This window comes from Xiphophorus hellerii, chromosome 9, assembly GCF_003331165.1.
Source record: "Xiphophorus hellerii strain 12219 chromosome 9, Xiphophorus_hellerii-4.1, whole genome shotgun sequence".
Classification (NCBI taxonomy): domain Eukaryota; kingdom Metazoa; phylum Chordata; class Actinopteri; order Cyprinodontiformes; family Poeciliidae; genus Xiphophorus; species Xiphophorus hellerii.
In genome coordinates this window covers 11,339,666-11,353,474 of record NC_045680.1, presented here as the reverse complement: position 1 = coordinate 11,353,474, position 13,809 = coordinate 11,339,666, and the positions used below count along the sequence as shown (strand labels likewise).

General features: G+C 36.0%; 1 protein-coding gene across 4 annotated transcripts in view; it reads right to left on the bottom strand.

Moving 5' to 3' along the window:
• LOC116725876 (arf-GAP with coiled-coil, ANK repeat and PH domain-containing protein 2) overlaps positions 1-13,809 on the bottom strand; it is a 50,610-nt gene that overhangs the window by 20,766 nt on the left and 16,035 nt on the right. For all 4 annotated transcript variants that reach the window (XM_032572278.1, XM_032572280.1, XM_032572279.1 and 1 more), the window contains exons 3-8: positions 13,355-13,474; positions 12,807-12,860; positions 10,136-10,194; positions 8,246-8,429; positions 2,955-2,999; positions 2,750-2,845 (exon numbers count right to left, since the gene is read on the bottom strand). In XM_032572278.1, coding sequence (XP_032428169.1) covers positions 2,750-2,845; positions 2,955-2,999; positions 8,246-8,429; positions 10,136-10,194; positions 12,807-12,860; positions 13,355-13,474 — 558 coding nt within the window. The remainder of the gene's footprint in view (positions 1-2,749; positions 2,846-2,954; positions 3,000-8,245; positions 8,430-10,135; positions 10,195-12,806; positions 12,861-13,354; positions 13,475-13,809) is intronic.

Here is a 13,809-nt window from a genome sequence, read left to right as displayed (position 1 = left end):
AAAATCCCTCTAATTGAACATAGCCAGTGAATTCATTAAGTCATAAGGTTGTGCGTCACTGAAAGTTTCAATCAGAACGATTAGATCTGTGGGGCCAGTTGAGCATGAATGAAAAGTAACAAAACCAGAAGATCAGAAACCTTACCAGCAAACCAATCAGCTTCCCTCAACATTTCTCAAAGTTTATTTTACGTTTCTTTTCTTAAATTCTCAAATATATTTCTTTTAAATTGCTTGACAATGCTTTATACCTGTTGGCAGCTCCTCCACACCTCCCTGCACAGTCTCTCCACCTTCTTCAGCTTCATGATGAGAGACGATAGAAAACACAATCCTCTTGCCGCGGCTTCCCACAGCCCACACGCTGATCTCCCTCTCCTTTCTGCTCTCTTTCAAATTCAGAGCGACAGGCTTGTAATCCACAGCAGGGTTACAGTCCAGTTGTTTGTCAGCTTGAATTCAAAGTCTCTTGCTTTTTGTTTCCTCCCTCTTCAAGGTCTGGGTCTTTTTACAGTCCTTTCCTTCAAACCCTGAGAGTTCCTTTTATTCCTTCCAGAAAAGAAAATCTGCATTTGAAAGTTTGCTCCTGTCACTGTCCTCACATCACTGCATCGGATGTTCGGGAAGCAAAGGAATGCTCTTCCCTTCAATTAGGTTTCCACTGCTCCATATTTTCAAATGTGGCTCCCAAAGACGCTGTTGTTCAAAATGTAAAAAAATATCTAGTTATCTAGTTCAAACATCACAAAAACTTTTTCTCCAAGGTCTATCTCACACTGCTGAGGATCCCTGCCTCAAAGCTCTGATTCAATACATTCCATATCCTCCAACTTTGAGCATCATCCTTCAGTTTCTGCGCTGCGTTCGCTCAGCTGACTATCAACCGTGTGAATCTGTGAAAAAACCCTCTTTCTAGCCTCCTGGCGGAAAGAGGGACCTTCCTCATTCCTGCTAACTGCAGCAGCAGCTCCACTGCGATAATCATCTTAAAGTCACATTTGGGCTGAGTTCTGCCCCAGAGGGCTGGCCCTGTTTGCTGGGGGATGCATGAATACAGACAAGGCGGAAACACACCACACACACACTCAGATTCACACAAACACTGATGAGATAGGAACAGAAACAGTTTGTAAGGGTGGATCCTTTTGGGTTGAAATCTCACAATTTAAAAGTACCTTCTATGTGGTTTGGTTAACAGACTTGTTTGACATCATCACATAAATTTTAATCTACAGATTGCCTACTAAGAATAATAATGTTTTTAACAAAATCACATGTGACAAGTGAATAACTAAAAGCCCTTTAATCAGCTCTTCCTGCTTGACTTCACATCAATACTGAGTAGAACTGATCTGTTGACTCTTTTTTTTTTCTTCAATTAACCAATTACTAATCAAACTGCAAAACGTGCGTACTAGGCAATATGCTTTGACAGAATTTGAAGCTGGTCAGTGAACCCTAGTTAACGATTAATCTCTAGATTGTCCAGAGTCCTGGCTCCTCTTTTCTTCAGCTCAACCCACAGATGTAAAACTGCAAAACAGCTGAAACACTGACATCCTTTATATTAAGACTTAAAATCCCACCTGTTCAAAGTTGCTTTTGACCCATAAAAAAAAATCCAACATTGCCCAACATATAACGATTGCACATGACAAAATGCAATGTCTGTTGCTGGTTTTCACAAGTGTTGCCTGCGTTTATGATGTTTTCTCATTATGCAAAGCAATTCAAACCGCCTTGTTGCTGAAATATGCTGTACAAACACCACGAGTGAAATAAAAACCATGAAAAAATAATCTGAATACAAAGAAATGACTCTTACAGTACCCAACAGTATTACTTTACGAATATTTATCCTGTTTCATGCCATACCCTCAAGAATATTTGTTACTAACATGTCACTCTTAAGACATGTTGAGGTAAAGTCTCACGACAGAGAAGCAAACTTGCAATGGTAGGATTCAAGAAGGTATTTTTTATTTAATGAACCACCAGGTGATATGTAAATGGTACCGAGGTGATTGTCTTGGAGCCAATTTTAACTTAATAACAGATTGCAGAATGCAGTTTGTGGTATCACTTAATTAACACAGGATTAACATGATTTTTACCTGCATGGAAGGTGTGACTGAAGAAAGGATTTTATTTTTAACTCAAGGTGAATATGTCAATTCATTTATTTTTTCCCCGAGTTCTTTTGAGTCCAAATGGAGATCTACACCTGCACAGTTCAATAATGACCAAACTGAGGCTGAAATGGAGATTTGGCGACTCTAAATTGCTACAGTTATCTGACAGTGGGTTTTGAAAATGTTTGCCTTTGTTAACATCCTGCTTTCTTTGCAAACTGGCAATTTTAAAAATTAAAAATACAAATTTAAAAGATGTATCAATTACATTTATCTTAAAGTGTTTGCTAGACTATTTCAATAATTCAGTCACTAAGACTAAAACAACAATAATTTTTTAACTTAAAAAATTCTAATTAAAGTCTTCTTCCAATTGTTCAATGAGGTTGTGCTCAACGTTAAGCTTTTATTTCATACTTCCATCATGGGAGCTAATAAATGTGTCCAAACTGAAAAAAGATCCTAAAAAACCTAAAAAAAACATTCAGCAAGTAACATGGATGATTTTTTGTAGGTCACCACACATAAAAACAGCAGGATTTGCACCAAAACATGACATCGCAATAGTTGAATAAGTAACAGCGTAATCTGAATGTTTTTCAGAAAGCTGCTCGTACCTGTCCACCCAGCTGCTTCATAAGAGGTTGCAGTTCACTAAAGAGGTCGTAACCTTGATGGAAGAAAGTCAGATGGGCGTACATGAAGGACAGCATCTACATATAAAAAGCAAACAAAAAACAGTGATTGTTCAAACAGACGTTAAAAAAAAACCCCAACAAATATTATTCAATTGGCTTTATTGTGATTAGAAGGTAGATTTACCGATTTCAGGATTTCTGATCTTCTCTTTGACTGTAGAACATTTATCTGCAAATAATAAAAGCAAAACAGTGAGAGTCAACAACATAATGTGACACAAAAATACATAAAGCGCATTTAAAAGAATTAAATAAATGGAAGAAAACATTTTTAATGAATTTTTATTTCTCCAATAAAATCAGCTGACCTAAACTGAAACAGAAAGTAAAGTTGATGTTAAGGCTACAAATAGAGAAAGGACCAACAACCAAAAACAAACTTAAAAATACATACAGACAAAGATGATTATAGAGATCAAGCTAAACAAAGACCAGCCAATAAATAAATAAATAAAATTTATTACACCATTTGCTGCAAGCATTTCCAGTCAGTGCTTCATTTTCTCAGCAGCAGGGGGCGCCCAAAGTCACACAAACATGGTCGTTTTCTCCTTATCCAGCTGAACTTCAGCCTCGTGTGTTCCTGCTTATGTATGACTCTGTGTGCAGCAGTTTACTGTCTCAAATGGCAGTAAACTTCTCAGGGGGAGTTTATCTCAGGTTAATGTTGCAGAGAAGGCATACAAAATTGAGAAAAATACATAAAGAATTATTAAATACTTGCCAGCCTATATTCATAGGCAGGAACCAATAACTGGGGCTGAACTATTGATGGCTTAGATGCAGCAAAAAGGTCATGAGTTGAAATCCAAGCTGGGGCTTTTAGGGTGGACTTTGCATGTCTTCCCTGTGCACATTACAACACTTCACTTGGATGATGAACCAAAAAACAGACATTGCCAAAAATCCTAGTAGTTCACATAGTGCTGTATCAAAGCACGCTAATGGAAAGTTAAGTGGAAGGAAAATGGTGAACCAACAACAAAAACAACTGCAGTTAGGGCTGCACAATACATTGCAAACATATTGTCATAGCAATATCAGCCTGTGCAATATTAAGCATAACTGAGTAGAATAATTGTTGGGTAGTGCATTCCAAGTGTTATGACCTAATGTAGTAATTAGTCAGCTGGAGAAAGTCTCAGGCCAGCAGATAATCACATTGGATACACGCAACTTTGACCACGATGCCAAAAGTCACAAAGTATTGGAGGCTCAGAGGAGAAACAGAAAAACAAGAAACTACACATATTTTGATAGTTATGAAGCAAATCCCTGCAGGAGTTCATTGATGCAAACCAGAATAACGTCACACATTATGCCATGCCAAACTGATGCAGTAATTCTTAAAAGAAAAGGGCACACCCACGTATTGAGAGCATATGATGTCCACTACATGGCAATAATTTCCATCAGGCTCACTGTTCTTTATTGTTATTATTATTATTATTATATATTTTTTTAATTTATTCAAATTTTCTGAGAAACTGAATTTTGTGTTCCCATTAAGTAAAAGCTTTTATCATAAATAAATTCATTGCTCTCTGGGTGCAATGAATTTATATATTGGTGCTTCACTTTTGTATTAAAACAGAGTCGCATTTTAATCTATCCAGATGCATTTTATTGAGACAGAAAGGTCACTCCAGGGTGAAGTGGTGCTTTTAGCTGCTAGAAAAGACGAGAGACGCTCTAAACTCTCAGGTTAGCTTGTTTGCACACAGGGAACTGCTTGTGGTCAGGAAAGCATGCTCCCAAATCATCGGTACTTCAGAAAACAAAAGCTTGGATTAGTTTTTGTGGCCGGCGATAATTTCATGGTTGTAAGGCAACACTGACCACAGCTGTATTCCTACAAAGATCTTAACTTCCATCCTGGAAAGAGTCATTATTTTGCCACAGTAACTGAAGCATCACAGCTTTTATGAGCCTCACCCTCCCCTTCTCTTTTGATGGCAGGCAGTTTGTAATTGTGCCTGAAGTAGCATGTCAAAACGACGGCGATTTAGTTAGACTGCTGCAACAAGGGGCTGAGACAACAGCCATAGGCAAAAGTTACAGGCAATTGCAACTGGTTGCTCAGTTGTGGTAAGTCGCATGTTGCCGTGCGGAAGGGAAACAGAATTTTAGAGCAATTAGGCCCATATTTGCCTTTGTTTCAGCTCAGAGGAGGCTAAAAATAAGTTAATATATAAAAATGTTCTGAAAAGAAAAAAACAACATGTCTAAGCGTTTTATATATCTTTTTTTTATGGATTTTGTCTCTGTTTTTAGGGTCTGTCAGTTTCAGTAAGTTACTGTCACCAAATGCAAATTCTGCAAAAAGTGTTTACTTTTATAAATAACAAAGAAGCCCAGATACAGCTGAACGCAATCTATATATAGTGGGAACCATTATTTACATTAACATATACAGTTTGCTTTTCTCGTCCAACATTAAATCAAATTAAAACTTTTCATGATTCCACTTGTGATTACCAAAATACTTTTTTTTTTTTTACCAAATAATTTATGCAAGCTTTTGATTTTGAATAAAGTAAAAAAAATAAATAAATAAACAAGAAAAGCTTAGTCTAATTTAATCTCAGACAGAGACAAAAAAAAGTTAATGTTTCAGGTTCTTATCTGTTAAGAGTTGACAGCTTTTTGTTTCCTGTGGTTTCGATTTTTATTTAAATGTTAAGAATTGGTGTTCATTTCAGGGATGAAAAGATGAAACTAGTCAGGAAATTTTTCATGAATCTGTAGATGAATCCAAAGCCCGAATGTTTAGCATTTTATTTGATTTATTCATTTCAAACAGGTTTTTTGAAAACAAGAAAACAAGAAATCAGTAGGCAGAAAAAGAACATGTATATACATAACCAAGACCAAAATAAGTAGCTTAACTCTACTTATTCTGTTTGAAAAGGCGTGAACACTTAATTATTGTTTTATTTATCATGTAGCTTTGCTCCTCACAGTCTGGTTAATATAACTGAAGTACAATGTCTCGTCTATATTTTCTCCTTCCTCCACTAACCAGAATGTCAATTTAAACTACATAACACATAATTGGGCAAAGACAATCTAGAAGAAATGAAAAAAATAAAGCTGAAATCTCTTAAATATGCCAGTAAGCACTGCCTGAGGGTGGAGTTTTAAAATGCTGACAACCCTAACCAAATATAAAGCATTAAAAAGGCCCATTTAAAATCAGCTGAGCTAGCAACTCATTTAAAGATTTCCTGAAAGCAAACTAAAGAGCCTGATAAAAACTAAACTAATTCCACACAGTCAGGCTTTATTTTATAAGGCAGCGATTATGCAGAGCTGAAGCAGAACGTTGAAGTCTGCTTTTGGGGGAAAATGGTACTAATGTAGCAGTGCAAGTTCCTTTGGAAGGAGATTGAATGGAAAGTGCTGGCAGCTGCTTTATCAGAAATCACCAAGTAATTAGAGGTGCTGAGACTCACAGACACAGCTGATGCGATGGACTATATGCAAGTACTTTACAGCAAGAAAAACTTGCAAAAATGCAACACTTCTCACACCTGCCTTGTGATGTGTCTTGGAAATAAAGTGTTAAATCTTGATGTATGAAAATGCATTTCTTGTGAAACCTAACAGATATTTTTATTTAACATTAAACACTTCAGTTGTTTTCTTGCAAGCTTCCCCTTTTTTCATTTCCTTTTCAGCTTACTTTCGATTAACGGGTTGATGAAGAAATTAGTCATTTGTCTTTTCCTTACTGTTACCAAACACGATGCTGGGAGAAATGAGAGATAATATGACAGCCAGCGGATCTTTTTATAGCCATCACTCCAAGCGCAGAGTTAAATGAAAATTAAATCACATCAACATAATTGAGCAGAGGGACATCCTCCATTCAGATGGGAGTATTTGACAAGATAGCAGCAGCTGGTACTGGTTTAATTAGCCATCTACCTGAGAGGAAGTATATAGATGTAGTTCGCAATTGATTTTTTAAGTTGTTTCACAAGATATAATTGATTATTTTACTACTACTGTGTATTCATAAAGTATTCATACTTTGTCACATTTTGAGATTTGTGTGACAACAAAACAAAGTTCATAACTTTGATAAATGATCATTTGTTTTCAATAAATTTTACTTGTAAATCTGAAAAGTGCGGCATCTATTTGTATTCAGCCTCCTTGAGTCATTACTTTGTAGAAATATCTTTTGCTGTAATTATAGCTCCAAGTGTCATCAGTGTTGCACGTCTAGAGACACACTAGAGACAAGGCACTTTGCATTGCCTTGTTGCTGAAAATGTGCCGTATAAATAAAATTACCTTTACAAAAAAATCTGCAGGTTGTTATGTGAAATGAGTCAGATCATTCATAAATATCAATGTCCAAGTCTTACCACAGATTACAAGAAATATTCATTTTTGGACTTTGACTGGGCCATTTTAACGCATAGATATGCTATGATTGAAAACAATTCAGTCTTTCTGGGCTCTGTGTTTCTAAGTAAACGACGTATCAATGTAAAGAGGTCGTTGCCTGTTTTGCCCTGAATTTAGCTTCATCCAGTCAACACTGACCAGACTTTCTTACCCTGTGTAACACATATCCACACAGAATTATGCTGCCACCAACAGGCTTTAAAATAGGGTAGCATTGTTAATTCCTTATTGTTTACTCTGTTTGACCATTCTGATCATTTCATTATGTGTTTCTAAAAGTTGAATGTTTGTTTGTCTGTTTTAAACATGAAAGATCTTCTATAAATAGAGTTTGGTTGATTGATATGCATTGTTAGATTTCCACCACAACAAGCGATCATCCAGAGCACTTTTAGTTTTCTGCTAACAGTTGTTGTCTCTTGGCAGTTTCCTTTAAAAGCAAGCCTTCGCAGAACAACTGGATCTAAACAGATTAAATCACACAAAGCTGCACTCTATTTACTAATAATTCAACTTGTGATGGCAACTGGCTGCACCAGATTTTATTCAGGGGAATCAGAGAAAAGGACCTGAGCACAAATGCATACCAGATGTTTCACATTTCCACTTGTGAAAGTAAATATAAAAAAAACGTCCTTCCACTTCACAAGTAGGCCTTCTAGCACATTAAATCCCTTGAATATATAAATAAATTTATTTAATAATATGCTGATTTTTGCAAGGCACTGTAGGCTGACATCGCTAAAGTACCACACATCTGTAAGTTAGGATAAAAACGGTACTATGACAGCACAGCTCATTTTTTAAGCTTTTCATCAGCAAAATGTTACTCTATTTAAAGCCTTGTTAAAAATTACTTGTGCACCATTTGACAAAGCACAATGTTTTGTACAAGATTTGAACTAAAATTTCTGTCGCAACATGATGTAGAAATATCAGACTGATCCCTAATGCACTGCCGTTATTCTGTGTTTAAATCCCACAGAGTCAGCATACCTGTAAGACGTAGTCGAGGACAATGTGTCGGAAGCATTTGCGTGTGGCGGTCAGGATGTTGGTGGCCTCCTCTACTTCATGCTGCTTGTTGCGAGGAGCCTGAGCATTCTTGATAAGCGCATTCTCCTTTTCTTCACTAACTTTGTCAAACTGTTTCTTGGCTTCTTTAAACTTTCGCAGATCACTGCAAAGAAGGACAATGGAAATTAGAAGCTTTTCAAACAAGTTTATTTTAAAACTGAAAAGAAAATCAAAGTATGGGATGCTGAAAGCAAAAGTCTTAAAACAAAGCTGTTAAAAAACTACTTTTGTGGCAGATGATGCAGATTTAGGAAGCAAAACCAACAATTCAAGCAGATATATTTACACATAAAACAAAGACACTCTTAAAGTCATATAGAAAAAAGGAAATGATGGTCATGACACAAATTACCATTAGATGGTAATTTAGCTTGAATTCTTACAACAGTCACTGTGCTGTTATAATTTAGCCTGTGCAGACAGTTGCTAAAATTAACATTTAATTCTAAAAGTAATCTCAATAAAACTCTTTATATCCTATTAGTGTCAATTAAGCAACATATTTTGTTATCCTGATATATCTTTGAAACACATTAGGCTTTTAAAACTATTACTTCTAACCTAATAAAAGTAATAACATTCACAAAAAATGTTTATAAAAGAGTTTAGCTGCAATAAAAGCTTAAAGCTCATACTTAGACTCTGAATTTCAGGTTGCTAAATTATGCCTCTGTAGACTATTAAATCAAAGAATAATGAAATAATTATATTTTTAGAGAATATGTGGATAATGCCTCATTAAATAGTAATTTATGGTGTTTCTCATTATCTTCAGTGGTCTTTTATGGGTAAAGTGACTTGTTGAAGTAAGAAATGCTCATCTTTCAGCAAGGTCATATAAAAACAAACTCATTAAGGTCCAAGGTAATTCTGGAAATTTCTGGAGGTCAACTCTTGCTTTACATATTTTCCATTGCTATTATCAAAGCTCTCAGCAAAGGGCCTCAGCCTTTTCACTTTGAGGTTTTTGGGAGTAATAATAAATAAGAACAACTTCTAGCTTCCCCTTAGAAGTATTGGAGCTGATAACGTGGGAGTTCAGTCTTGGCGTGCCTGAAGCTAAAACTGTTAATCCTGCTAATGAATTAATCCCGAGCTGTGACTGCTTCCTGTAATTATGCCAATGGTCTGAAATTTCAAGCTGAGGTTTAAAACACAGAGATATGATAATGCAAGTTGGAAAAAATAGTCATACACCTTTATCCTTTCCACATTTAGTATTCTAGCAGCAACCAAAAATATATTATAACAGGGGTTTTATTTGGTATTTTGATATTTTACAAATAAAAATCCAAAAAGTATTTCAAGTATTTATATTTAGTCCCCATTATTCAGAAGCTGATAGTGTAATCAACTAGGATGATGAAGAAGACCTAAAGATTCAATCCCCTCTCAGCTTCAGACAGTTTGCAAACTGGACTGGCCAGAAATCCCCGTCTCCAGAAAATGTTTTAGCTCAAGAGGGATGAATAAAAATTAATCACACTTTCAGATTTTTTCTCAAATTTTTTTTTTTTTGACAGTTCCCTATATTTTGAAATTAAACACTACTTTGTCTTGGTCTTCATAAAATAATAATGTGGCTTTCCCACAACAACAAAAATGGAAGAAACTGCAAGGAGGAATTAATACTTCTGTAAGGCACCAAAAAAAACATTTGACTGTAAATCGAAACTGTGAAAAAACATTTCTGTTCTTCTTTCTGTTTATTCTTCCCAACATTACATTTCCTAAATGTTGGCTATTTATGTTCACATCTAATCTCTAGAGTATTTCCTGCTTTTGCCCTTTTCTTTCATTGACACTCACTCTTTCACAAATGTTTGCAGCTGAGTCTTGATTGATCTCTGCGCCTGATCGAACAATATCTGTGAAGAAAGAAAAAAAGAGTGAGTTTTGCTCCTTTATCAACATTTGTTGACAAACTATAAAGAAACATTTTAAACATTTAACATGGCGTGTGTTTATCCAGAACAACCACAGAAACAGCAAGGTTTCCTTTTTCAAACCAGTTAGCATTCACCATCTCAGTTATGGAGGGATTTTGTTAACATCACAGGCTGTAATTAGGAAACTAAATTTACACAAACGGAGCGACTCTGTAAACTCCCCTCATAAAGGGATAAACACAAGGAATGACGCAAACTGTTTATTCTTGTTGGTGAGTCATACTCTCATTAACCTGCACGCTTCCTTAAAAAAAATTAGATTCCCAGCACAAAATAAAACCCTACAAGCACTTTAAGTAGAGCCTGAAGACAATATGAGCAATGTGCCTGGGAGAGGCAATCACTGACTAACAGATTGAGCTCTGTGTTTGAGAAGATCATGTGCTGAAAGGTCGCTGAGTGGCAAAAACCAATCAGGCAGTCAGCTGATATAGCCACAGTCGCCTCAGATGAGTAACAGTCGCAGGCTCACAGTACGACTCCTGGAGGCTTTTAGGGAACCAGACTTGAGTCAGTATGGACTTCAAGTTCTGTTTTCATTATTTAAAATCCAAGTCTGAGCAGGTTTGTTACTATTTATCTCTTACAACTGGATTAGTGGCAGCTAGCATCTATATCCAACATAGAATCAATCTTTTCTTAGCACCTGTAACAGAGAAGTTTGCTCATCATAGTTTTCTTCCTTTGCAATACAGATAAATCATCCTTCAATTCAAGTATATTCTCAATCTAAATCTGGATCGTCAAAGAATACTGGTAAACTTAACAACAAGAACCACAGCTGGGAAAATCTAGTTGCCACCAATAAATTAGTTTGGTTAAATTAGGAAAATGGTCTGTACTTTCTGTAGGTTCAAGGTTTTATCATTTATCCATCAACATTAGCTTGGAGATGCTCTGAGAAATTGGCTGGTGACTGAAATCAGAAAGTTTTAAACTTGACCGCACCATACATAATCTCTAGGTCAAATTGGCAACAACTGTCTTCGGTGCGGAAGTTGTTACTGAGTGAAACCCCAAAGTTACCTATTTTTAGCTTATTTAAGAAGCTATCCAACATATTCTGTGTTTCATTCAGGCTGCGACAAATTGTGAGAGAGTGAAATTATCAGCAGATAACAGGAGGTTTGAACACAACAAGCAAAGCTGAATGTCTGCCATGGAAAAAACTGAGTTTGGAAATGTTTCTCCTTATTTACTTTATTATTGTTCTAAAATATTATTGAAAACCTGTGTTACAGCAGATATTCTCTCACACACTTGCACAGTGAAGCTTCTGGTCCTAATATAAGTAAATAATGACCAATAAGAGAAGGAAGGCACGACAAAGAAATATTTTGAAATCTTTATTATTCAATTGAATTCAAAAATACTTTATTTATCCGAGTGGTAAATTAATTGCGTTTGTAACTGATACCATCCAAGTATCTTCTAAAGGTTGTTGTGGATAGTGATGCTGTGGACACGAAAGATTTGAGTTTGTAGTTCTGGTATTTAAGCTTTTAAGATGCTAATTAGCTGCTCTGAGTTGTAAAGACAATTCTTTGTTGCCACAGTTACACATCATGACAGCTATGCAAATATAAAAACGTAAGAGAGAAAATACAGAAATTGTAATTTGTAAAATATTTGTATTAGAAAAGCAAAAAAACTGAAAATCAAAAATTGGCCACATAACGTATCTTCAAATTAACAGAAAAATAGCTATCGACCTAAAGAAACAAAATTTATACTTGAGAAGGAGGACCAACATTGGAACAGTCACTGCATAAGAAGAGCCTCTAGCTCATCTTGTGCTTCTTCTCTGCGGTTAAATTAGCATTAATAAAGTGGAACGCTGTGCCTTCTTCTTTACATGCAACTACAATCCCAATCAGACACTAACAAGTCAGGATGTGACTAAATCAAAGTCATCACATAATGAAATCTGTCAATGCAGGTGCCTAAAAAGTTCAAGAACCTGGGAATGGCTGCTACGTATTAGCAAATATCCCACATTTGAAAGTGAGACTTATTGCAGCAATACGGCACTAAATCTGTAAGAGCAACAGAAACTCGCATCTAAAATCTAAATACTTCTTCTAAAGTGTTGAATTGTCCTGAAGGATGATAACCGCATCATAAAAAATTGACCATGACCATGCTGACTCCACTGATGCATAATTTATTCTAACAGTTAAATTCCTGTGCTCCACAACATGCACTCTACCCAAATAGCTTTCAGCTAACCACTGTTTTATGGTGGATAGTGTTAGCTACTTAGACATGTTTTCAGCAGCGCTAAGCTTTGGGGCTTTTAACTCAGACATTAAATCTTAGCATCAGGTTTACTAAAAACTGATCCTAAGACAAAGTATTGTTTTAAAAGACATTGGAGAAATTTTCTGGGTTTCCCAGCAGTGAATAGAAACTGAGAGTAAAACAGCTGTGGTGAATTATCTGCCCATCTGGGTTTGTCATCAGCCAACAGCTGAAAGAAAAAGAACAACTATTGGGAATTCATCCGGTTTTCACAGGACAGGACAGAGTACCGTGTGATAGTTGATCATCTCCTGCAGACTCTCGGCAAACTTTGTGAGGCTGGACTGTGAAAGAAAGAAAGAAAAAAAGGAAAATGAAAATAGGCAAAAACAGAAGACAAAGCAAATCAGCAAAGGTTGGACAAACACAATTTATCATATATACGAGCTAAAGGAAACATAGTCTTTAGATGAAAAAAGAAACAGTCTTAATACTATTTTCTATTCAAGTTAAGGTCTATGATATATGGGTGTACGCAGAGTTTGAATTTCATATTTCAGAGTGAAGTTGTGACAACTTCAGGCAGAGAGAAAGAAATTCACAAGAGAAAACAAAACATCTGGTCTCCACAACAAGAAGTGGACACAGGCTTTTATGAGCCATGTTATAGCATAGTTTATCTCATCCAAAACATTTAATGGAGGAAAAAAATGTGTTAAATAAAAAGGAAAAAAGTAACCAGGAAGAGGGAAAAAAAAAAACAAAGATCTAACAAAAATACCCTTGAAGCTGGGAACTTTCTTTGATCTCGTTCGGGTTAGATTATTTTATTGTTTACCTCAATGACTTCATCTTTGGCAGACTGCTGGGCAAGCTCCCGGATCCCGTTGACAAATTGCTTGTTGGCTGCGTTGTAGGCTTTTCCAGCATCTATCATCCCAATACACAACTTCACCAGCTGGGGAAACAAAGGCGAAGTTGATGAGTTAAGTGTTAACAAAGGATATTAGAAAACAGAAACAGAAAGCAATGCGCTGAAAGCAGAAAGCAATGTTTCAAGCCATATTAATTACATAGGAAAAATGTTATTATTTCTGAACTGCATTGTTCTCCGGATGACAACAGCAAGAAAGGGTGTCCACCTCGAGTAAAGTAGATGCCACCTGATGGATGCTTGTGTTAACAAACAGAGAACACAATTGTTTTTTTATTTTTAAGCAATTGTGAGGCACAGTGGCAAAACCTTAAACTGCTGCTTTGCAAGTAACTCAACAGGTCATTGCTAGGTAACCA